This window comes from Macaca mulatta, chromosome 12 (assembly GCF_049350105.2).
Source record: "Macaca mulatta isolate MMU2019108-1 chromosome 12, T2T-MMU8v2.0, whole genome shotgun sequence".
Lineage (NCBI taxonomy): Eukaryota > Metazoa > Chordata > Mammalia > Primates > Cercopithecidae > Macaca > Macaca mulatta.
The window spans coordinates 107,660,253-107,686,521 of NC_133417.1; the positions used below are offsets into that span (position 1 = coordinate 107,660,253).

At 39.2% G+C, this 26,269-nt stretch overlaps 1 protein-coding gene across 3 annotated transcripts in view; it reads left to right on the top strand.

The window, feature by feature from the left end:
• Positions 1-26,269, top strand: part of BMPR2 (bone morphogenetic protein receptor type 2) — a 202,264-nt gene that overhangs the window by 93,113 nt on the left and 82,882 nt on the right. For all 3 annotated transcript variants that reach the window (XM_015110639.3, XM_077956427.1, NM_001260859.1), the window contains exons 2-3: positions 16,968-17,138; positions 19,264-19,434. In XM_015110639.3, coding sequence (XP_014966125.1) covers positions 16,968-17,138; positions 19,264-19,434 — 342 coding nt within the window. The remainder of the gene's footprint in view (positions 1-16,967; positions 17,139-19,263; positions 19,435-26,269) is intronic.

The window sequence follows — 26,269 nt, forward strand, 5'->3', positions numbered from 1 at the left end:
GAAACCTTGTCTCTATTAAAAATACAAAAAACTTAGCTGGGCATGGTGGCAGGTGCCTGTAACCTCAGCTACTTGGGAGGCTGAGGCAAGGAGAATCACTTGAACCTGGGAGGTAGAGATTGCCGTGAGCCAAGATTTTGCCACTACACTCGAGCCCGGGCAACAGTGTGAGACTCTGTCAACAAATCACATCTAAATAATTTTTCATGACTGCATAGTATTTTATTTTGGGGTATATTATGATTTTGATAACCTAAAAATATCTGTAGAGAACTGATTACTGGCTGGGTGCAGTGGCTCATGCCTGTAATCCCAACACTTCGGGAGGCTGAGGTGGGAGGATTGCTTGAACCAGCTTGTGCAAAATGGCAAGACCCCATCTCTACAAAATGTGTTTAAAAAACTAGACAGGCATGGTGGCATGTGCCTGTAGTCCCAGCTACTCGGGAGGCTGAGCTGGGAGGATCCCTTGAGCCCATGAGTTTGAAGCTGTAGTGAGCCATGATTGCACTATTACACTCCAGCTTGGGTGCCAGAGCAAGACCCTGTCTCACATACACAAAAAGAGAGAAATGATTACCAGTGTTTACTATTATAAATAATGCTCTAGTAAGTACACTTATACATATTTGTATATTTGTTTTTTTAAATATAAAAATTTGAAAGGGAATGTGGAGTCTTAGGAACATCCATATTTAAAATTGTTATTTTATGATGCTATGATGCTCTCCAGGCAGGTTATAGAAAATTATGTAGGTTAAATGTTTCTAGGGTATTCAAAATTTAGTCCTCTTTTAAGAGTAGCTAATGAGGATGGCCAACCATTGCAACATGGGTTGAAAAATAGAGTCATCCAAAACCGTCTCATGGAATTCTTATTTATTTGTTTATGGGTTTATGACTTGTATATTCACACCATTAGAATATAAACACCTTAAAGGTAGGTGGGCACTGTCTTATTCCCAGCATTTTTCCTGGTTTAGAATACTGCCGGGCACATAACCCGCACTTAATAAGTATTTGACTTTTTTTTTTTTTTTTGAGACAGAGTGTTGCTCTGTTGCCCAGTCTGGAGTGTAATGACGTGGTCTTGGCTCACTGGAACCTCCGCCTCCCGGGTTCAAGCAATTCTCCTGCATCAGCTTCCCAAGTACCTGGAACTACAGGTGCATGCCACCACACCTGGCTAATTTTTTTTATTTTTAGTAGAGATGGGGTTTCACCATGTTAGACAGGATGGTCTTGATCTCCTGACCTCATGATCCACCTGCCTCGGCCTTGCAAAGTGCTGGGATTACAGGCATGAGCCACCGTGCCCCGCCTCTTTAATGACTGATTTTTATGTAGACTCCTGAATATATAAACCTCTTAGAGGTTTGAGCGTGGTTTATGTGCTTTTCTGTGGTTTAGCTGTTGCTCTGAATTACGGGAGAACAGTGTATCTTATTGCTTTTTGGGAGAGCTTGGATTATTTTGTCAGCTTAGAATTGGGATGGATGTGTGTATGTCTGTGTATTTTTTGTTTTAATTAGCTTTTGCTTGCCTTTCTCTTTAGGTGTACAGAAAAGAGTTAAAACAGCAGGCCTGGGCAGGGGGCAGCAGCTCACGCCTATAATCCCAGCACTTTGGGAGGCCGAGGCAGGCGAGGTTGGGAGTTCGAGACCAGCCTGACCAACATGGAGAAACCCTGTCTCTACTAAAAATACAAAATTAGCCGGACATGGTGGCACATGCCTGTAATCCCAGCTACTTGGGAGGCTGAGGCAGGAGAATCGCTTAAACCCGGGAAGTGGAGGTTGTGGTGAGCCAAGATTGCGCTATTGCACTCCAGACTGGGCAGCAAGAGTGAAACTCCATCTCAAAAAACTAAATAAATAAAAAATTAAAAAATAACAGACCTGAGACTGCTATGTTTAGAATGGCTTGCTTGCAACTTGGCCCTTAGCTGGCATTTAGGAATTTAGATTTTGGGAGTGTTTCCACCATTCCCAAACTGATAAGAGTGGTTTACTATGCCTAAAGTGTTTGTGCAAACAATGTGGAAACAATATGGTTTATATTGAATGCTTCCCTTTCTTCTGGGAATTTGGATACCTGCTAGGCTAAGTAAGCCTACATGACCAACCACCCAATAAAAACTTTGGACACTGAGTCTCTAATGAGATTCCTTGGTTAAACAACATTTCACACGTGTTGTCACAATTCACTGCTGGAGGAATTAAATGTACCCTATGTAACTCTGTGGGGAAAAGACTGATGGAAGTTTGTACCTGGTTTTCTCCTGACTTTAATTCATATGTCTTTTCCTGTTGCTGATTTTGGTTTGTATTATTTTGCTGTAATACATTATAGCCTTGAGGCTGGGTGTGGTGGCTCATGCCTGTACTTGAGCACTTTGGGAGGCTGAGGTAGGTGGATTGCCTGAGGTCAGGAGTTTAAGACCAGTCTGGCCAACATGGTGAATCCCTGTCTCTACTAAAAATACAGAAAAATTAGCCAGGTGTGATAGCATGCACGTGTAATGCCAGCTACTTGGGAGGCTGAGGCAGGGGAATTGCTTGAACTAGGGAGGTGGAGGTTGCAGTGAGCCAAGATGGCACCACTGCACTCCAGCCTGGGCGACAGCGAGACTCCATCTCAAAAAACAACAACAAGAACAATAACAACAACAAAAAGCATTATAGCCTTGAGTACGACTATGTGCTGAATTCTGTGGGTCTCAGGGATCCCCAAAACAACATCAAATTTGAGAACATCCTGAACAGGTACCTTATGAAGATTTTAATGTTTCCTACTGTGATCTTTCTCTGACGTCATGAGAATGCTCAGCAGAATGATCATTTAATCTGTTGTATTCTGGATATAGAAATATGTAAATTAAGGGATATTTTATTTTTGAAAGGATTATTTGCTTTACAAAAGATTTCACCATGGGCTGGGCGAGGTGGCTCACGCCTATAATCCCAGCACTTTGGGAGGCCGAGGCAGGCGGATCACCTGAGGTTGGGAGTTCAAGACCAGCCTGACCAGCATGGAGAAACCCCGTCTCTACTAAAAATACAAAATTAGCCGGGCATGGTGGCGCATGTCTGTAATCCCAGCTACTTGGGAGGCTGAGGCAGGAGAATCGTTTGAACCTGGGTGACGGAGGTTGCAGTGAGCCGAGATCGCACCATTGCACTTCAGCCTAGACAACAAAAGTGAAGTTCCATCTCAAAAAAAAAAATAAAAAAAGAGATTTCACCGTAGCACTGGGAAAATAGGGGACTCTCTTGCTTGATTTATATACTTAAATTTAGAAATTTGCGTTTACACTGAATTTTATAGGGACAATTAGATTAGATTAAGATACTCTGTTCTTCATATATTTCATAACAGAATTTGTGATACTCTGAAATCCCAATTATATTTGTCCTGAGATGTTTGTGTTCTGGGAAAGGAATACTGTTGCTTCAGCTATTTAGTTATTTGCCACATTACTGCAAGGTTCTTGTGTTGTTTATTTTAGATAGTTCATTTTGACATTTAGATAAACGAAAGCCAAACACACAAGCATGCCCAGAATTAGTCCCTGAACTTCATTCCAGGGTAAAGATAAGGCAGACTTCTCCAGTACAGATAAATATATTACAACTACTGAAAAATGGGTGTTATGTGACTCTTGTATTTTTAGATATAGAATGACAGTGAATGTCTTAAAAAATTTCTATCGGTGAAACTTACTGGAAAATTTATATTCACTCATAGATCCGACTTTTCAATTATAGATTATGCTTAGGATTCTGTGACTCAATAACACCTTTTAATAACATGAATGAAAAATATTTAAATTCCCCTGAACTATATGTTGTCCTATTCAGCTCTATATTGTGTCTTGCCTTTTAAAAAATGGACTTCATTGAGGTATAAACTGCATATATTTAAAACTGTACAATTCGGGCTGGGCGCAGTAGCTCACTCCTGTAATCCCAGCACTTTGGGAGGCCGAGACAGGATCACCTGAGGTTAGGAGTTCGAGACCAGCCTGGCCAACATGGCGAAAGCCTGCCTCTACTAAACATACAAAAATTAGCCAGGTGTGGTGGCAGGCGCCTGTAATCCCAGCTACTTGAGAGACTGAGGCAGGAAAATCGCTTGAACCCAGCAGGCAGAGGTTGCAGCGAGCCGAGATTGCGCCACTGCACTCCAGCCTGGGGGACAAGAACGAGACTCTGTCTCAGAACAGCAACAACAACACAAAACTATCAATTTGATTTGTTGTTGTTGTTTTTGAGACAGAGTTTTGCCCTTGTTGCCCAGGCTGGAGTGCAATGGCATGATCTCGGCTCACTGCAACCTCCATCTCCTAGGTTCAAGCGATTCTCCTGTCTCAACCTCCCGAGTAGCTGGGATTACAGGCATGAGCCACCACACATGGCTAATTTTTTTTTTTTTTTTTTTTTCAGTGGAGATGGGGTTTTTCCATGTTGGTCAGGCTGGTCTTGACCTCCCAACCTCAGACGATCTGCCTGCCTCAGCCTCCCACAGTGCTGGGATTATGGCAAGTTTTTATAATTGTATCTAGTCATGAAACTCCCCACCATACTCAGCATACAGTACATTTTTATCATCCCCCAAAGATTCCTCATGCCCCTTTGTATTCTGTTTTCCCTTTGCCCTTAGCTCCAGGCAATGACTGATCTGCTTTAGATTACTTTGTATTCTCTAGTATTTCATATGAATGGAATCTATATGCACTTGTGTGTGATGTCTTTTGCTTTGCACAGTGTTTTTGATATTTATCCATATTGTTACATAATCTATTCCTTTTATTGCTGAGTAGTAACTTATATGGATGTATCACATTTTGTTGATCTGTTCACCAATTTATGAACAGTTGTTTACACATTGCAAATAAACTGCTATTGTATGAGTTTTTGTGTGATACATGATTTCATTTTCCTGTTTTGTTTTTGTTTTTCATTTAAAAAAAAGATTGGTTCTAGTAGTCAGGTATTGTGGCTTGTATCTATAATCCCAACTATTCCAGAGACCAAGGCAGGAGGATCACTTGAGCCCAGGAGTTCAAGTCTAGCCTGGGCAATGTAGCTAGACCCTGTTTCTTAAAATAATTGGTTCTAATAGTTCTTCTTGTTAATGGCAAAAATTAGGGGAAAGAAGCACATCAATCATTTACTTATTCAGTAAATACTTGTTGAATGCCAAGTATAATGCCATGTGCTGAAGACACAATGGTGAACAAGGATTCAGCCTCTGCTCTTATTTTAGCTTATACTTTAATGAATAAGCTAAGCATATTTACAAGTAGTAAGAAGTATGGGGATCGTGTGAATAAGTATAGAATGTTATGGAAGTATATGATAGGGTATCCTGCCTCAGTGGTCTGGGGTGATTAGAGTAGGAGTCTTAGAGAAATGTTTAAGAGGAACAAAGTAAATAAATGAGGCATTCCAGATAAAGAGAACAGAATGCATGAAGGCCTTAATGTGAAAAAGAGAATGGTACTTTATGTGTGCTATCTGGATGAAGCAGGAGGGATTTGGAGTTTTTAGATTATGTAGGTCCTTGTTCAACATCTTAAGGATTTTGGAAATTTTCCTGAAGATGGTAGGAAATCACTAAAATGTTTCAAGCAAGGACGTGACATGGTCAAATTGTGCATCTTATCATTGCAGCTTAATATATACTGTCATTTTTTTTTTAAGTAAATTCTTTGTAGTCCCTTCATTACCAGAAATTCTGCCCATTATTTAAAATTCTATTACTTCTAATAATAATTTTTAGTAATGCTAAGTATATACCCAAAAGGAAGGAAATCAATATATCAAAGGGATGTTTGCACTCTCCTATTTACTTCACCATTGTTCACAATAGCCAAGATTTGAAAGCAACCTAAGTGTCCATCAACAGATGAATGAATAAAGAAAATGTAGTACGCCCGGGCGCGGTGGCTCAAGCCTGTAATCCCAGCACTTTGGGAGGCCGAGACGGGCGGATCACGAGGTCAGGAGGTCAAGACCATCCTGGCTAACACGGTGAAACCCCGTCTCTACTAAAAAAACACAACTAGCTGGGCAAGGTGGTGGGCGCCTGTAGTCCCAGCTACTCGGGAGGCTGAGGCAGGAGAATGGCGTAAATCCGGGAGGCGGAGCTTGCAGTGAGCCAAGATCCGGCCACTGAACTCCAGCCTGGGCGACAGAGCGAGACTCCGTCTCAAAACAAAACAAAACAAAACAAAACAAAAACAAAAAAAAAAACCATGGTACATATACACAATGGAGTACTATTCAACCATAAAAAAGAACGAGATTCTGTCATTTGCAACAACATGGATTGGAGGACATTATGTTAAGTGAAATAAGCTAGGCACAGAAAGACAAATTTTGCATTTTCTTTCTTGTTTGTGGGAGCTCAAAATTAAAACAGTTGAACTCATGGAGAAACAGAGTAGAAAGATGGTTACCAGAGACTGAGAAGAGTAGTGGCAGAGAGGGCGAGGACAGGGCAGAAGTGGGGATGGTTAATGGGTACAAAAGTATAATTAGATAGAATTAATAATATCTAATATTTGATAGCACAACAAGGTGACTACAGTCAACAATAATTTATTGTCCATTAAAAATAGCTAAGAGAGTATAATTGGATTGTTCGTAACACAAAGGATAAATGATTTAGAGGATGCATATGCCATTTACCCTGATGTGATTGTTAACACATTGCAAGTCTGTATCCGAATATTTCATGTACCTTATATATACCTACTATGTACCCACAAAAATTTAAAAAAAAATTTTTTAGTAAGATGCTATCAAGAAGATGAGTAAAATATTGCACTAAGACTGGGACCACTCTCATTTTATTATTTTCTTATTTCTGACTAAGTAAAAAAAATTTTTAAAATTTTTGTTTTTGAGACAGGGTCTCACTCTCACCCAGACTGGAGTGAACTCGGCTTACTGCAGTCACCACCTCCCCAGCTCAAGCGATCCTCCCACCCCAGCCTCCCAAGTAGCTGGGACTACAGGCACATACCACCACACCTGGCTAATTTTTTGCATTTTTGGTAGAGATAGGGTTTTGCCATGTTGCCCAGGTTGGTCTCGAACTCGTCAGCTCAAGCGATCCACCCACCTTGGCCTCCCAAAGTGCTGGGATTACTGGGGTGAGCCACTGTGCCCGGCCCTGAATATGTAGAATTTAAATATGCAGATGCTACTGGAATACTCAAGTTTTAAATTCCCATTTATGTAAGAGAAGGCTACTTGCTGGAAGTAAATTGGGTATAAAGCCAAGAGACCTGGTATTTGATTTTCGGTTATAGTCTATAACCAAGTAACTTACCTAGTAACTTTTTATCTAGTTGTTACTTGTTATCTAGTAACTTGTTACGTTATTGAACACTCATTTATAGTACTTGCTCTGAGCCTATGAGGAGGAAGTCTTTTTGGAGAAGCAGGGATTTTCAGAACAATTTACAGTTGTGCTTTAATGGACAAAACCAAAATGTGATTACAATTTGACAATTTTGTTTATATATAGTGCCTAGTATATTTATATAAACTATATAGAGCTGCGCTATCTAAAATAGCACTAGAGACACGTGGTTATATTAGTTGGCCTGGACTACCACAACAAAATACAATAGACTCAATGTCTTGAAACAACAGCAATTTATTTTTTCACAGCTCTGGAAGCTAGGAAGTCCAAGATCAAGGTGCTAGATGATTTGGATCCCTAGTAAGGGCTCTATTCCTGGCTTGCAGATGGCCACCTTCTGTGTCCTCACATAGCACAGAGAGAGGAAGCAAGCTCTTTGGTGTCTATTCTTATAGGGTACTAATCCTATCTCATGACGTCCTTGAAACCTAATTACCTCCAGAGGCTCCATGTCCAAATAACATCACATTGTGGGTTAGGGTTTCAATATGTGAATTTGAGGGGGACACAATTTTCAGTCTTATAGCAGTGGCTGTTTAAATTTACAATTCAATTAATTAAAATTAAAACATTACTAAAAATTCAGTTCCTCAGTCACAGTAGTCATTACCAAATAAGGTGTCTGAGAGTGATGGTTCACACCTGTAATCCCAGCACTTTGGGAGGCCAAGGTAGGAGGACTGATTGAGCCCAGGAGATTGAGACCAGCGTGGGCAACATAGCCAGACCCCATCTCTATCTAAAAATAAAAAAAAAAAAAGACTACTGGTTACTGTATTAGACAACGTAGATTATAGAATATTTCCATTTTCACAGACAATTATATTGGATGGTGCTGATTTAGTATATGGAAGTCTGTCATGATAGTTATTGAACACACAAAAGAGGTTAGTCTTATTTTGAGTGAGAAACAATGCTGTGATTGTGTCTTACTTGAAGTCTGCTTTCATCAGTAAAAATCCATTATAATGAACTCCATTAAGAAGTAGAGAGTTTTTTGTTTGTGAGGAATGATTAGTTTTATTTTAAAGTGTTTTTTGGCCCAAAACGATTAGTTTTATTTTAAAGTGTTTTTGGATTATTTTCATGGTATGTTCTTTTGTGTACTTTTTATTTTAAAATTAAAGTAGTATATCCGGGCGCGGTGGCTCACGCCTATAATCCCAGCACTTTGGGAGGCAGAGGTGGGCGGATCACGAGGTCAGGAGATCAAGACCATCTTGGCTAACACGGTGAAAACCTGTCTCTACTAAAAATACAAAAAATTAACTGGGCGTGGTGGCGGGCGCCTGTAGTCCCAGCCACTCGGGAGGCTGAGGCAGGAGAATGGTGTGAACTCAGGAGGTGGAGCTTGCAGTGAGCCGAGATTTGCGCCACTGCACTCCAGCCTGGGCGATAGAGCGAAACTCTGTCTCAAAAAACAAACAAAAAAGATAAATAAAATAAAGTAGTATTGCTAATTACCTGTTTCAGATCTTACCACAAAGGACACTATGTGTTTCACCAGGTGTTTCACCAGCCTCAGCCTCAAACTCATGACCTCAGGTGATTCACCTGCCTCAGTCTCCCAAAGTGCTGGGATTACAGGCATGAGCCACCGTGCCCAGCCTGTATAGCACTTTTCAAAGCCCTTTCATGTATCTCTGCTATTCACAGTGAACCTGAGTGTGGAGATTGCATGTAAACTATACAGTATACGTAGCTTCATATGTGGGTGTCTCTTAGAAGACACACAGTTGAACTCTCCTAATAACTGTATATAAATGTGTAAATTGAACCTGTATTCTTTCCTTCTTTCACTCCTTCCTTTCTTTTTTTTAAAAGTACCTTGGGATTTTTAGAGGGGGATATACCTTTCCAATAACCCATACATATACTGTTGTCTGCCAAATTGAGCATATTTTCAAAACAGATTTATTATCTGTCTGTCTACCTACCTGTCAATCGTCTTATCTATTGAGAGACACTAGTATTAGCATCTGATCCAAAACAATGAATGAGATTAAACCTCATGTAATAAGATTTTGAGTTAGAACAATAAATAGCCTTATATATGTTTAGGTTTTACTATAGCTGTCATACCATGTTTCAGTTATTTATTGCTTCAGATGATTATAAGAGGTTTTTTTTTTTTTTTTTGCACCCGGCCTTAATATAGCTCATTTATCATGAACATGATATAATAGTTTTTCATGACTATTATCTGTTTCTAGTGATTTCATCAATATATATTTATAATGACTTTTTTGGAATAAAAGAACAGAAAAATGACAAAGATTATTTTTAGTAAGCAATAATATAAAGATATTTTATATTATTTTTAGCAAGGTTTTATATATGTTTTATATATATATGTTATGTATATATAGAGAGAGAATTATAGATGTCATTAAAATCTTTGGAAATCTATGCTAATTTTTCTGTGTCATACTTTCATTTTTATCCCCCAACATCATGTAATAGAATGAGACACTTCTACTTAAAGGACAAGGCATAGATTGCAAGTTTGACCTTTTTGTTTTTTATTTTTATTTTTTGAAATGGAGTTTCGCTCTGCCACCCAGGCTGGAGTGCAATGGCGCAATCTTGGCTCACTGCAACCTCCGCCTCTGGGGTTCAAGCAGTTCTCCTGCCTCAGCCTCCCAAGTAGCTGCGATTACAGGCACCTGCCACCATGCCCAGGTAATTTTTGTAGTTTTTAGTAGAGACGGGATTTCTCCATGTTGGCCAAGCTGGTCTTGAACTCCTGACCTCAGGTGATCTGCCCGCCTTGGCCTCCCAAAGTGCTGGGATTACAGGTGTGAGCCACCATGCCCAGACTTTACTTGTTTTTGAAGTAAATGATTGGATACCTTCAATTTAAACGATACGGTAACACATGGACATTTCTGTATAGTGATATTTTGTTTAAAGCATTTATTTGCCATATATATAATATTTTAAAAATTTTTGAGCCAGGTACTGTGACTCACTCTTGTAATCCCAGCACTTCGGGAGGCCAAAGCAAGAGGATCTCTTGAGTCCAGGAGTTTGTGACCAGCCTGGGCAACATAGCAAGACCCTGTCTCTAAAAAAAAAAAAAAAAAACCATAAAAATTAGCCAGGCTTGGTGGCATGTGCCTGTGGTCCCAGCTACTCAGGAGACTTATGTGGAAGGATCCCTTGAGCATGAAAGCCAGAGGTTGCAGTGAGCCAAGGTTTGTGCCACTGCACTCAAGCTGGGCAATATTATTAAGACCCTGTCTCAAAAAAAAATTTTTTTTTTAAATTAAATGCTTGATGTTCTTATAGTCTATCTTTGTTAGTGTGCTCAGTTAGTATTTGGCCTCTGCTGTATTCTGTCAAATTTTCCTCTTTATCCTTTCTATAGCTCTGAGTTTAACAGATCTTTAGAGTACATGATAACCACTGGTGATTGTTTCTTTCATGTGCACATTTTCTTTATTCAGAAAGATGGCTTTCTTTTTATTTGACATGTGTATTTTTTGCATTCTCTAAACCAGTTTTCTTATACATTTGGGGCTTCAATTTGTATCTGCCTATAAGCAAACTTACTTATAATTACAATTTTTATCCCTGCCAAATCTTCCCTGTGTATAAATTGGTTATCACTAGATTCTAAAAAGTTTTTATAATTTGAAAAGCTGTTCTTCATAATTATATACAGTTTCTAGAGTTTTACATTTATGGACCTACCTTGCATGTAATATCTTGAAGATAGAAAAAGTGTAGGCTGTTCTCAAAATGTTTGAGTGAGAAAGTAAGATGTCCTGCTGCCAAATACAAAGTTGTTTTTATATTGTCTCTCTGCTAAAAATCCTTTTTCTCCTTTAAGCCTTCCTCTTTGATTGAGTGTACTCTCTTCTTTTCTAAGGTTATAGTTTTTTGGATACTTGTTTAACAAACGTTTTGTCAGTTACCCCTTGGCAGCTCACTTTCACATCCCTCACACTCCTCTTTTTACAAAACTTTTAGTTGTTTGGCAAACATCTATATTTTTGTACAACTTTGGCAAAAATGATTTATCAATGTAGCTCTATACCTGTTGAATAAAAATAGTAGAAATTATACATCACAAGAAATGGAACCTTATTAAGAATTTTCTTTAAATTTAACTTTTAAGTTCAGGGGTACATGTGCAGGTTTGTTATATAGGTAAACTTGTGTCATGGGGGTTTGTTGTACAGATTGTTTCATCACCCAAGTATTAAGCTTAGTATCTCATTAGTTATTTTTCCTGATCCTCTCCCTCCTCCCACCCTCCACCCTTTGCTGGCCCCAGTATGTGGGATTCCCCTCTGTGTGTCCATGTGTTCTCATCATTTAGCTCCCACTTATAAGTGAGAACATGCGGTATGTGGTTTTCTGTTCCTGTATTAGTTTGTTAAGGATAATGGCCCCAAAACTACACAGACTCTGGAAGACAACCCTGGCAATACCATTCTGGACATAAGAACAGGCAAAGGTTTCATGACGACGCCAAAAGCAATTGCAACAAAAGCAAAAATTGACAAACGGGATTTAATTAAGCATAAGAGCTTCTGCACGGCAAAAGAAACTATCAACAGGGTAAACAGACAAACTACAGAATGGGAGTAAATTTTTGCAAACTATGCATCTGGCAAAAGTGTAATATCCAGCATCTATAAGGAGCTTAAACAAATTTACAAGAAGAAAACAACCCCATTAAAAAGTGGGCAAAGGAAATAAATAGTTTTCAAAAGAAGACATACATGTGGCCAACAGTTATATGAAAAAACAGCTCAGTATCACGGGTCATTAGAGAAATGCAAATCAAAGCCACAATGAGATACCATCTCATACTGGTCAAAATGGCTATTATCAAAAAGTCAAAAAATAACATATGCCAGGAAGGTTGCGGAGAAAAAGGAACACTTATACACAGTGTTGGTGGGAGTGTAAATTAATTCAACCATTTTGGACACATGCACATGTATGTTTGTTGCAGCACTGTTCACAATAACAAAGACGTAGAATCTAAATTCCTATCAATGGTAATCTGGATAAAGAAAATGTGGTACATATACACTGTGGAATACTATGCAGCAATAAAAAAGAATTCTTAAAGGTTGATTCTACATCTGAAAATTATTTGAAATTAAACTAAAAAAGCCCAGTGTTTACATTTTTTGTCATTTCTCATTATGCTATGGAGAAAAACAAAACCTTAAGAATATTTTTTAAACAGAGAGGAATAACATACTATACTGATACCTTGAAGGATTTCAAGCTAAACTAAAAATTCAATAGAAAAAATAAAATTAGCACTAAAGGAAGTAAAGAACAGACATGGTAGCACAAAATTGAATAAGAGGATTGAAAGAACACCTTGAGAAACCCTCACAGAAGCAGAGGAAACAATGAGAACGATAAAAGAGAATGTACTGATTTTGGAGACCATGGATCCGTAATATAATATGGATCCATGTTGTTATTTCCAAGAAAAGATGTAAGAAAAATGAATGAAAACAGTTATCAAAGCATAAATTAATATTATTTTCCTGACCTGAGAAAAGACCAAACTTTTTTTTTTTTAAGAGATAGGGTATCACTCTGTCACTCAGGATAGGGTGCAGTATTGCCCTAGTAACCCAGACTCTAGGGTGCAGTGGTGCCATAGTTCACCACAGCCCTGAACTCCTGGGCTCCTGCTATCCTTCTGCCTCAGCCTCCCAAGTAGCTGGGACTGCAGGCATGCAATACCATATTTTAAATTTTAAAAATTACTTGTAGGGACTTTACTGTGTTGCCCCGACTGGTGCAAACTCCTGGCCTCAAGCAATCCTTCTGCCACAGCTTCCCAAAGTTTGGGATTACAGGCATGAGACGCCACTCTCGGCCAAACCAAACTTTTTTATTGAAAGGATTATCAAAAACATATTTAATAAAAAGAGAACAGGCCAAGTGCGGTGGCTCATGCCTGTAATCCCAGCACTTTGGGAGGCCGAGGTGGGTGGATCACCTGAAGTCAGGAGTTCGAGACCAACTTGGCCAACATGATGAAACCTCGTCTCTACTAAAAGTACAAAAAATTAGCCTGGCGTGGTGGTGCATACCTGTAATACCAGGTACTTGGGAGGCTGAGGCAGGAGAATTGCTTGAACCTGGGAGACGGAGGTTGCAGTGAGCCAAGATGGCACCACTGCACTCCAGCAGAGCAAGACTCCATCTCAAAAAAAAAAAAAAAAAAGAAACAGTACTTAGATACATGCTACTATGTTTGTTGAATAAAAGAAAAGCAATAAGCATGTATAATTAGTCTAACCTTCCTAGGTTGTTGAAAAGGAACTAAAATCAAGCTTCACCTCTGAAAATGTAATGCTCATAATGACCTGTGCACACAGTTTTGAACAAAAATGATAATTCCAGGAAGAAGGGGAAGCTAGAAAATTGAGAGTTTTAAATTAGAAGCAGCAGTGCAATTGAGAATAAGAACTGACTGGATTCAGTTGTCTAGCTAATGATAAGAAAAAGGAAAAATGACATCCCTTTTACATTTTCTTAGTTATTCCACAAACATATCTGCATAATTTATATTTTATTGTGTTTTTCTTATCTTTTTAAAGGTAAGAAATCATAGTATACATTTTCTTTTTCTTTTTTTATCATTCAATTTCTTTTTTTTTATTATTCTTTAAGTTCTAGGGCACATATGCACAACGTGCAGGTTTGCTACATATGTACATAGTATACATTTTCTTTGTTGTTTCCCATATGTGATTGGGGTAGCATTTTGAAGAGGATGGTCCTTCCACCTGCAAAGCTATTTGTATATTAGAATATTTAATTCTCCTGGGGACTGAACTAAAAGCCAGCGAAAATGCTTCAGGCATTTTGACAAGTAAACCAAAACAAAGTAAAATACCACTTCCACACATTTCCACATTCTTCTACTCCCTTGCATGCAGTCCTGCCAAAATTAGGAACCACTATTTTTTTTTCCAAGATGGAGTTTCGCTCTGTCGCCCAGACTGGAGTGCAGGCGTGGTCTTGGCTCACAGCAACCTCAGCCTCCTGGGTTCAAGCACTTCTCCTGCCTCAGCCTCCTGAGTAGCTGGGATTACAGGCATGCGCCACCACGCCCAGCTAATTTTTGTATTTTTAGTGGAGACAGTTTCACCATGTTGGCCAGGCTGGTCTCAAACTCCTGACCTCATGATCTGTCTGCCTCAGCCTCCCCAAGTGCTGGGATTACAGGCGTGAGCCACCGTGCCCAGCGTAGTAACCACTATTTATCTATTAATTTGTACTCAGGGTGTTAATAGAGCATGTTAATTGATTTTTTGAGTATTGAACCAGGCTTGCATATCTGGGATAAACCACCCCATACTTTTTTTTTTTTTTTTTTTTTAACCATACTTTTTTTTTTGAGACAGAGGTTTGCTCTTATTTCCCAATCTGGAATGCAATGGCGTAATCTCAGCTCACTGCAACCTCCACCTCCCGGGCTCACGTGATTTTCTTGCCTCAGCCTCCTGAATAGCTGGGATTACAGGCATACGCCACCACGCCCTGCTAATTTTTTGTAGTTTTAGTAGAAACAGGGTTCCACCATGTTAACCAGGCTGGTCTCGAATCCTGACCTCAGGTGATCTGCCTGCATTGGCCTCACAAAGTGCCTGGGATTACAGGTGTGAGCCACTGCACCTGGCCAACATTGGATTTTTCAGTTGTATTACCAGTTTTATGTTCAAAACTCCTTTAAGAGGTTCTATTTTTATGCATTGTCTTTACTTAACCCAATCTCTTCATTTATAAATATGTAAATATTATGTATTTGGTACATATATATTTAATGGTAAAGTTTGAAATGGTAAAGTTTGTAATATGGTATATAATGGTAAAGTTTGAAAAGATGCCCGAGTAACCAAGAACAGTGGTTTCCTGGGGTGGAAGGAAGGAACATTGGAATAGACAAATGGGAACAAGGGTGTGAGTGAAGCTTTTCACTATGTAATCATTTATAAAATGGACAGATTGATCGGCTGACACTACAATTCTTTTCAGTGTTGTAATCCTATGAATCATGTCTAGAATATTTAAGCTATTGATAAAAGACCAGCATCTACAAAAATTTTAAGTTTTCTTATTACTGTTAATTTCATCTCCAGAATTTAGTTCTTAGTTTTGTTCAGACACATTATTTAAATAAATCAGCCTCAGTGCTAAGGTGCGTATGAATTAAGCCATACTAAGTAGGTACACGTTGAAAATAAAGAAACAAGTCAGAAGCCCCCAAGAAATATATTGGCCAAGTGTATTAGACTATTATTTTGGCTAGTCAAACACATTATAAAAGCCTACTGTAAGAAATGAAATAAAGATCAGATGTTGCTTTCGATAACCTTTTACTTTAGTATTCTCAGCAATGTTGGTAAATATTTATTAGCTGATAAATTATGTGGCAAATGTTCTACAAAAATTAGTTAAATCGGATTACATGTATAGAGAAAAACTGGCATTAAAAGTACATTAGGTTGTCATTTTAGGATAAGTCTATTGAGCATTTCGTCTTCTGGTTATTATATTGATAATTTGAATAATGGAAAGTAATTTTTTTGGTTGTGCGCGGTGGCTCACGCCTGTAATCCCAGCACTTTTGGAGTCCTAGTTGGGTGAATCATCTGAGGTTGAGAGTTCAGGACCAGCCTGACCAACATGGAGAAATCCCATCTCTACTAAAAATACAAAATTAGCCAGGCATGGTGGCACATGCCCGTAATGCCAGCTACTCAGGAGGCTGAGGCAGGAGAATCGCTTGAACCGGGAGGCGGAGGTTGTGGTGAGGCAAGATTGCGCCATTGCACTCCAGCCTGGGCAATAAGAGTGAAAATCTGTCTCAAAAAAAAAAAAAAAAGTTTTTGGTTTTTTTTTTTGCCTACTAATAGCCTAGTTTTTAAGAACAGCTTTATTTAAGTATAATTTATACCTGAAGTTCACTCAATTTAAGTGAACAATTCAGGTATTTTTTTGCAAATGTACAGACTTGTGCAACAATTACCACAGTCTAATTTTAGAACATATATGTACCCTAAAAAGAAACCATGTACCCATTCATAGTTACTCTTTGTATCATTGGTTTATCATACCTAATGATGTATATAACTTTGTATAACTACTATAAAATATGATAAAAGTAAGTACTATGCAATTTCCAAAATTATTCAGCCTTGTAGGTTTGTTTGTTTTGAAGACTTGGTAATTTTGAACATGGACATTTTCTTTGATGATATTTCTTTATTTGGACACCAAAATTATTTAATAGAAGAAAGAGTATGAGGGGATTGCTTTTGGGAAATGAGTTTTAAAATTTTCTTCTTGTTTGGAGTTTACAAATGAATTCATGAACAGAAGAACGTCATTGAATGTAAAATTACAAATTTAAAGATTTCAATTCAAATAATTTAGTAGGGAAATTTATAAAGTCATTCAGATAAGACAACGATTTTATGTAATAATATTTTGAAAACATTAAATAATTTGTCATTCCTTTATTTCCTTTATTTTAGCTTCGCAGAATCAAGAACGGCTATGTGCATTTAAAGATCCATATCAGCAAGACCTTGGGATAGGTGAGAGTAGAATCTCTCATGAAAATGGGACAATATTATGCTCAAAAGGTAGCACCTGCTATGGCCTTTGGGAGAAATCAAAAGGGGACATAAATCTTGTAAAACAAGGCAAGTGATACTTTCCTTACCTGAAATGACTGTGTTTTATACAATTGATATTTATCTAAAAAGGACATGGGAGTACGTTAAAATCCTGTTCAGAAAAACAGTGAATTTAAAAGTATATATATAAAGCTGGGTGTGGTATCTCATGCCTGTAATTCCAGCACTTTGGGGGGCCGAGGTGGGCGGATCCCTTGAGGCCAGGAGTTGGAGACAAGCCTGGTTAATAACATGGTGAAACCCCATCTCTACTAAAAATACAAAACTTAGTTGGGTATGGTGGTGTGTGCCTGTGGTCCCAGCTACTTACTCAGTAGGCTGAGGCAGGAGAATCACTGAACCTGGAAGGCGGAGGTTGTAGTGAGCTGAGATGGCACCAGTGCACTCCAGCCTAGGCAACAGAGCGAGATTCCATCTCAAAGAAAAAAAAAGTGTGTGTGTATGTGTGTATCTCTCTCTCTCTCTCTCTCTCTGTCTCTCTCTCTCTCTCCAAGCCCCAAATTTATAAAAGGCTGTTTATTTTTGGATTATTTTAAAAACATCTTTCTTATAATGTTATACATGCCCATTCTATGAATTTTGGAATATATAGAGAACTATAAAGAAAACAAAAGTCTACAATAATATACTCTTTAAAAATACTTTTACTGTATTTATCTTCTTCAGTATTTAAAAAGTATTTAAAAATACTTTTACTGTATTAGTTTATCTATCTTCATTTTCCACATGCCTTTATGTTTTTATATGCGTGTACTTTTTAAAAAATTAGGAACATACTGTATAAATAATTTCATATCCAGTTTTCTCCACCCTAATTATAAGCATTTTTTCCATGTCTTTAAAGAATCTCTGAAAACCTTTTTAACTTTTGCACAACTATCATCGTATATATGTATCATAGTTTACTTACAGATTATTCTATTGGTAAACATGTTATTTTCATGTTTTCACTGTAATGCAGAGTGAAACATGGTTGTTCAGTGAACAACTTTGAACATAATTGATTGTATGTGATTGTTTCCTTGAAATAGATCCCTTGATGTAGAATTATTAGGTTATAAGATATAGCAATATTTTAAAGACTCTGTATAAAAATTTCCATGTGGCTTTCTAAAAGTACTGTACTGTTCATTTATATTTCCTCCAACACTGTATGAAGGTGTCTGTGTTACTGAATCATTTCTCTGATATATATTATTTATTTATTTATCTATTTATTTATTTTTGAGACAGAATGTCACTCTGTCGCTCAGGATAGAGTGCAGTGGCACATTCATGGCTCACTGCAACCTCGACCTCTTGGGCTCAAGCAATCCTCCCAAGTCGGTAGGACCACAGGCAGGCACCACCATGCCCAGCTAATTGTTGTTTGTAGAGATGTGGTATGGCTGTGTTGCCCAGGCTGGTCTCAAATTCCTGGGCTCAAGTGATCCTCCTGCTTTGGCTTCCCAAGGTGCTGGGATTCTAGGCGTGAGCCACGGTGCCCAGCCATATTATTTTTTAAACCTAGAACAATATACTTTGTATAGACAAAAATGAAACCTTACTCTTGCTTTAATAATTCTTAGCTGGGCGTGGTGGCTTACACCTGTAATCCCAGCAGTTTGGGAGGCCGAAGCGGGCAGATCACCTGAGGTCGGGAGTTTGAGACCGGCCTGACCAACGTGGAGAAACCCCATCTCTACTAAAAATACAAAATTAGCCAGGTGTGGCGGTGGTGCATGCCTGTAATCCCAGCTACTTGGGAGGCTAAGGTAGGAGAATCGCTTGAACCCAGGAGGTGGAGATTGCAGTGAGCTGAGATCGCGATATTACACTCTAGCCTGGACAACAAGAGCGAAACTCTGTCTCAATAAATAAATAAATAAATAAACAAACAAATAAATAAATAAATAAATCTTAGATTAATCACGCAGTTAAACATGTTCCTTTTTCCCCCCATGAAATGTCTTTTGTATCCTTTACCATTTTTCTGTTTCTTAAAAATGTGTTTCCCGTTGATTTGCAAAACTGCTTCATAGCTTACATGTACTCTCACATTTATTGAAATTACTGCTTAGTTTGTTGTTTTTCTTTTAGTTTTCTTTATTGTATTGTCTCCTAACTTTTTTGTATTCATATTGATTTATAGGATGTTGGTCTCACATTGGAGATCCCCAAGAGTGTCACTATGAAGAATGTGTAGTAACTACCACTCCTCCCTCAATTCAGAATGGAACATACCGTTTCTGCTGTTGTAGCACAGATTTATGTAATGTCAACTTTACCGAGAATTTTCCACCTCCTGACACAACACCACTCAGTAAGTAAAGTAACTAACTTTTCTTTGTATTTCCTTTCTCCAAAGATTTGCAAAATAGAAAAAAAAAAACCATAAAAAACATTCAAGGTTGAGGCCGGGCATGATGGCTCATGCCTGTAATTCCAGCACTTTGGGAGGCCGAAGTGGGCAGATCACCTGAGGTTGGAAGTTTGAGACCAGCCTAGCCAACGTGGTGAAATCCCATCTCTACTAAAAATACAAAAAATTAGCCAGGCGTGGTGGCACATGCCTGTAATCCCAGCTACTCAGGAGGCTAAGACAGGAGAATTGCTTCAACCTGGGAGATGGAGGTTGCAGTGAGCCAAGATTGAGCCATTGCACTCCAGCCTGGGCAACAAGAGTGAATCTAAAAAAAAAAAAAAAAAAAAAAAAAAAAAGTTCAAGGTTGGTAGGAGTAAGAGGTAGAGTTCCAGCATCGTAAGATTATATCTGGCAAACACCTGAAATCCGAAAGAGATGCACTAGGCCTTCCAAGGCACCAATATATTACTAAATAACTTTGGTAAAATATAGTACTGGCCAGGCACGGTGGTTCGTACCTGTAATTTCAGCACTTTAGGAGGCCAGAGGAGGAGGATCACTTGAGCCCAGGAATTGAAGACCAGCCTGGGCAACATAGTGAGATCCCATCTCTACCAAAACAATACATAAATTAGCCAGGCGTGGTGGTGCACATGTGTAGTTCAGCTGTTGGGGAAGCTGAGGTTGGAGAATTGCTTGAGCCTGCGAAGTTGAGGCTGCAGCGATTGTGCCACTGCCCTCTAACCTAGGTGATACAGCGAGACTCTATCTCAAAATAAAATAAAATATAGTGCTTTCCAACATGTATGGAGGGAAATTTGGTTAAGACAAATACATGTGTGCTTACTCTTTCACCTTGCTTTCACGTTTCTTGGAATTTATCTGGAAGATAGATCTTCAATAGTATGAATATACATAGACATTGAGTTGTTTATTGCAGTGTTATTTGTAACTGCACAATATTAGGAAGTAAATGTCCAAGAATAGGAGATTAGTTGAAATATACTATGGTACATACATGTAATGGAGTATCAACTATACAGCTATAAGAAAAAAATAAGATCTTTATGAACTAACACAGAGTGATTTTCACTGGTAATATTAGATACAAAAAAGTATATATAGTAGGCTCTGTTGTATAGCACTGGAAGGAAAATAAAAAAGCTTATCTATTATTGACTTATCTTTACAAAAAGAAACAAAGAATAAATTAGAAAATAATGAACTTGGTTATTTATAAGGGATCCAAGGAATGAGACAGAAAGAATATGGAAAAGAGTGACTGTTCTCTGAGTGTAGCTTTTTTTGTTTTTGTTTTGTTTTGTTTTTTAGAGATGGAATTTCGCTCTTGTTGCCCAGGCTGGAGTGCAATGGCGCAATCTCAGCTCACCACAACCTCCACCTCCCAGGTTCAAGCGATTCTCCTGCCTCAGCCTCCCTAGTAGCTGGGATCAGGCATGTGCCACCACGCCTGGCTAATTTTGTATTTTTAGTAGAGATGGGGTTTCTCCATGTTGGTAAGGCTGGTCTCGAACTCCCGAGCTCAGGTGATCCGCCTGCCTTGGCCTCCCAAAGTGCTGGGATTACAGATGTGAGCCACCACACCCGGCCTGAGTGTAGCTTTTTGTATATAGTTTTTACTATTGGTATCGTGTCACTATTCTACATAAGCAAAAAAAGTTAAGTACCTACAAATGGAAAGGATAAAAATTCCTGACAGTATAAGCAAACTGAAATAAATGAACCCAATATTATTTTAATTTTATTTATTTTTTTGAGACAGAGTCTTGCTCTTGTCACCCAGGCTAGAGTGTAGTGGCACGATCTCGGCTCACTGTAACGTCCGCCTCCCAGATTCAAGTGATTCTCCTTTCTCAGCCTCCCAAGTAGCCAGGATTACAGGTGCTCGCCACCATGCCTGGCTAATTGTTGTATTTTTAGTAGAGATGGGGTTTCTCCATGTTGGCCAGGCTGGTCTCGAATTCCCGACCTCAGATGATCCGCCCACCTCAGCCTCCCAAAGTGCTGGGATTACAGGCATGAGCCACCACGCCCGGCCCCAATTGTATTTCATATTACTACAATAACTACCCTGATACCAAAGTTATTGAAAGATAAGAAAAAAAAGAAAGAAAAACGCTTAAGAGAAAAAGAATTCATCCAAGTGGTTTTTAAGCACAGTATTTAACTATATGCACTCTTGTGCAAGATGTGATATAAAGGATGGGGAGAATTGCAAACAAATACTGAACTCTTTTGAGAAGATTTGTCTTTTAGTAGTGTGGGCAAACCAATTCTGAAACCATTGTAGATGTACTATAGGATTAAGAAAATGAGTTGGCTGGGTGCGGTGGCTCACACCTGTAATCCCAGCACTTTGGGAGGCCAAGGCGGGTGGATCACGAGGTCAGGAGATCGAGACCATCCTGGCTAACACAGTGAAACCCCGTCTCTACTACAAATACAAAAAAATTAGCCGGGCGTGATGGTGGGCACCTGTAGTCCCAGCTATTCGGCAGGCTGAGGCAGGAGAATGGTGTGAACCCGGGAGGCGGAACTTGCAGTGAGCCGAGATCGCGCCACTGCACTCCAGCCTGGGTGACAGAGCAAGACTCTGTCTCAAAAAAAAAAAAAAAAGAAAGAAAATGAGTTGAGGCTGGGTGTGGTGGCTCATACCTGTAATCCCAGCACTTTGGGAAACCTAGATGGGCAGATCACGAGGTAAAGAGATCAAGACCATCCTGGCCAATATGGTGAAACCCTATCTCTACTAAAAATACAAAAATCAGCTGGGCGTGTTGGTGCGCACCTGTAGTCCCAGCTACTCGGGAGGCTGAGGCAGGAGACCTCAGCTTGAACCCAGGAGGCGGAGGTTGCAGTGAGCTGAGATTGCGCCACTGCACTCTAGTCTGGCAGCAGAGCGAGACTCTGTCTCAAAAAAAAGAAAATGAGTTGATGTACCTGGGGGTTCTTACTGAAGAAAGAGGGATACACAATTATCAAATGGGGAAGACAGAAGAGAAACCCATGCAAATAGATCACAATTCAAAGTATCAGTATGACTTATAATTTTAAAAATATGCGCCGGGCGCGGTGGCTCACGCCTGTAATCCCAGCACTTTGGGAGGCCGAGGCGGGCGGATCACAAGGTCAGGAGATCGAGACCACGGTGAAACCCCGTCTCTACTAAAAATTACAAAAAATTAGCCGGGCGCAGTTGTGGGCGCCTGTAGTCCCAGCTACTCGGGAGGCTGAGGCAGGAGAATGGCGTGAACCCGGGAGGCGGAGCTTGCAGTGAGCCGAGATCGCGCCACTGCACTCCAGCCTGGGCTGGGCGACAGAGCGAGACTCCGTCTCAAAAAAAAAAAAAAAAAAACAAAATTTTAAAAATATGCATATGTGTGTGTTACATGAATGTATATGTGGCTGTGTACATGTGTGAATATAGACATATGTATAAATGTATTTATATACACATGCAAATGCATGTATTTCTTGAATCTCTATTCATTGAAAAGGATAACAAGCAACAGTACCCCAGTAGCAGTGACTATTCATAATGCCCAGATCTTAGTCTCTAATACCATTCCCCACTAAAAAGGAACTAAGGTGGCTGGGCGCAGTGGCTCACGCCTGTAATCCCAGCACTTTGGTAAGCCAAGGCAGGCGAATCACGAAGTCAGGTATTCAAAACCAGCCTGACCCATATGATAAAACCCGGACTCTAGTAAAAATACAAAAATTAGCTGGGCGTGGTGGCATGCATCTGTAATCCCAGCTACCCGGGAGGCTGAAACAGAAGAATTGCTTGAACCTGGGAGGCGGAGGTTGCAGTGAGCCAAGATCACGCCATTGTGCTCCAGCCTGGGCAACAAAAGTGAAACACTGTCTCAAAAAATAAAAATAAGGAACCAAGGCTTCTTAGAAAAATGATTTATTCCAAGACTGGAGCAGGACAGATATAAGATAAGCCTGGGACATCTTGTAATGTTTTAATAATTTTTGTAAGAAAGTAAGGAAAGAGCCTGTAATCCCAGCACTTTGGGAAGCCAAGGCAAGAGGACTGCTTGATCCCAGAAGTTCACAACCAGCCTGGGCAACATAGACCTTATCTCAAAAAAAATTAAAAAGTAACCAGGTGTGGCACACGCCTGTAGTTCCAGCTACTTGGGAGGCTGAGGTGGGAGGATCACTTGAACTTGGGAAGTCAAGGCTGCAGTGAGCTGTGATCAGGCCACTGTACTCCAGCCTGGGCAATAGAGTGAGGCCCTGTCTCAAAAATAAAACAAAGCCAAAAAAGGAAGGAAAGAAGTACCTAAAAATATCATGGAGACTTGTCATAAGGACACAGGATCCAGCTGGAAGGAACTCCCACTAGCTAAATGTGGGTCAATTTGAGTGCTAAACAATTAAGTAATTAATTAATTGTGAACCACTGGAAGGAAAATGAATCATGAGTAGAATGTCAAGTGCCAACTGGTAAATGTAGGATTGCTGGAGTTGGCAGCTTATCATTCTGCAACCATTGTGTTAAGGATTGGATCAGGCAAGAATCATCAAAGGATCCTAAATCTAGGGGCAATTTCAATGAGGAGCCAGGATATTTGCATGCCTCCCACATATCTCAAGGGAAAAATTAGTAATTATAAAATGGGAAAAATGGACACCTTGACCAGATAGTAAAAATTAACATTATTAAAGAAGGACACATGGAAATCCATGATATCTAGAGGACACATAACTAATATAGTACTATATTCCAGTCAAGAATACATAACCTGAATTTAATCATGAGGTAACATCACACAAACCCCAAATTAGGAATGTTCTATTATAAAAAGGGGGATCATATTTTTCAAAAATGTGAATGTCATATAAAACAGACTGTGGGAAAGGTCTAGGTCAAAGGAAGCTAAAAAGACTGGACAACTAGGCAATGCCTGCCTTTTACTGGATGAGAAGAATGTGATAAAGGACATGATGATTAGAGAAAAATGTTTCAATGTTAAATGTGCAGAAACTGATAACAATACTGTGGTTTTATAAGAGAATAACCATATTCTTAGGAAATAATCTAAGAAGTGTTTAAGAATAAAGGACCATGATTCTACTGTGTAATGGTTCAAAAAAAGGTGTGTGTGTGTGTGTGTGTGTGTGTGTGTGTGTGTGTGTGTAGAAAGAGAGAGATAATAAAAGCAAACAGTAAAATGGTATCAATAGGTGAATAGGTAAATCTGGGTGAAAGTATATGGTATATTCTTTGTACTATTCTTGCGACTGTTGTGTAAGTTTTAAATTATTTCCAAATAAAAAGATTAAACAATTTCTAAAGTCTAAAAAGTTAAAATATAGCACATCTCAAGAATTTTCTTAGTCAATAAATTTTATTGACTAAGAATTTTCTTAGTCAATAAATTTTATCAGGCCGTACTCTAGGATCATCAGTTTTGGGTTATTTGCTTTGATTTGTTGATGAAGCACTAAACTGAAAGCCATAGGAAATTTTCTTTATAGCTGTAGTTTCTGCCTACTGAAGGCCATTAGCTTCTATTAGAAGATTGTATTGAATTGGATACATTTATTTTTCACATTTTTCACAAACAAAACAAAGTCTCTAATTTTCACTTGTATCTTTAGGTAGATGAAAGAGGGAAAGTGGCCAGTGCGGTGGCTCACGCCTGTAATCCCAGCACTTTGGGAGGCCAAGGTGGGTGGATTGCCTGAGCTTCAGAGTTCCATGCCAGTCTGGCCAACATGGTGAAACCCCATCTCTACTAAAAATACAAAAATTAGCCAGGTGTGGTGGCATGTGCCTGTAATCCCAGCTACTTGGGAGACTGAAGCAGAAGAATCACTTGAACCCAGGAGGCAGAGATTGCAGTGAGCTGAGATTGCACCACTACACTCCAGCCTGAGTGACAGAGACTCCCTCTCAAAAAGAAAAAGAGAGAAAGTGAATTTGTTCATACATCATCCTCAAAGATCTTTTTTTTTTTTGAGACGGAGTCTTGCTTTGTGGCCCAAACTGGAGTGCAGTGGCCGGATCTCAGCTCACTGCAAGCTCCGCCTCCCAGGTTTACGCCATTCTCCTGCCTCAGCCTCCCGAGTAGCTGGGACTACAGGCGCCCGCCACGTCGCCCGACTAGTTTTTTGTATTTTTTAGTAGAGACGGTGTTTCACCGTGTTAGCCAGGATGGTCTCGATCTCCTGACCTCGTGATCCGCCCGTCTCAGCCTCCCAAAGTGCTGGGATTACAGGCTTGAGCCACCGCGCCCGGCCTCCTCAAAGATCTTTACAGCTGCCTTACGTTTCAGATTGTTACCTGGTTCTTAGTTTAGTTTACTATAACCTTTTGACCCAAAAGTAGGAATACTGCCAACTAGGAATCAGTAATGCTATTGCAATAAAAAGGAAAAGTGTTTAAGTAAATCGCTCTAATTTGGAAGCGTTAATTTATGTATTTTGTTCTTCAGACAAAAAAATTGAGTGAAGTTAAAGTTGGCAAACAAGATCAATTTTGGCTTCTGCATTAACCTCAAGAAAAATAACTACTGTTACATCAAATGTCAGACATTTAGTCTGCAAATGCTAGGTGTTTAACCAAAATAAAAATACTTTTATCTGTTGAAGTTTAAAGAAAGAAATTAAAATATAAAATTCAGAAACAGAACTTTTCCTCATGGCCATATAATAATAATTAGAAAGTTTGGTGATGGTGAGTTTTTTTCTCCTTTAAAATTTTTCATTATGGCAGGGCACAGTGACTCATGCCTGTAGTCCCAGCACTTTGGGA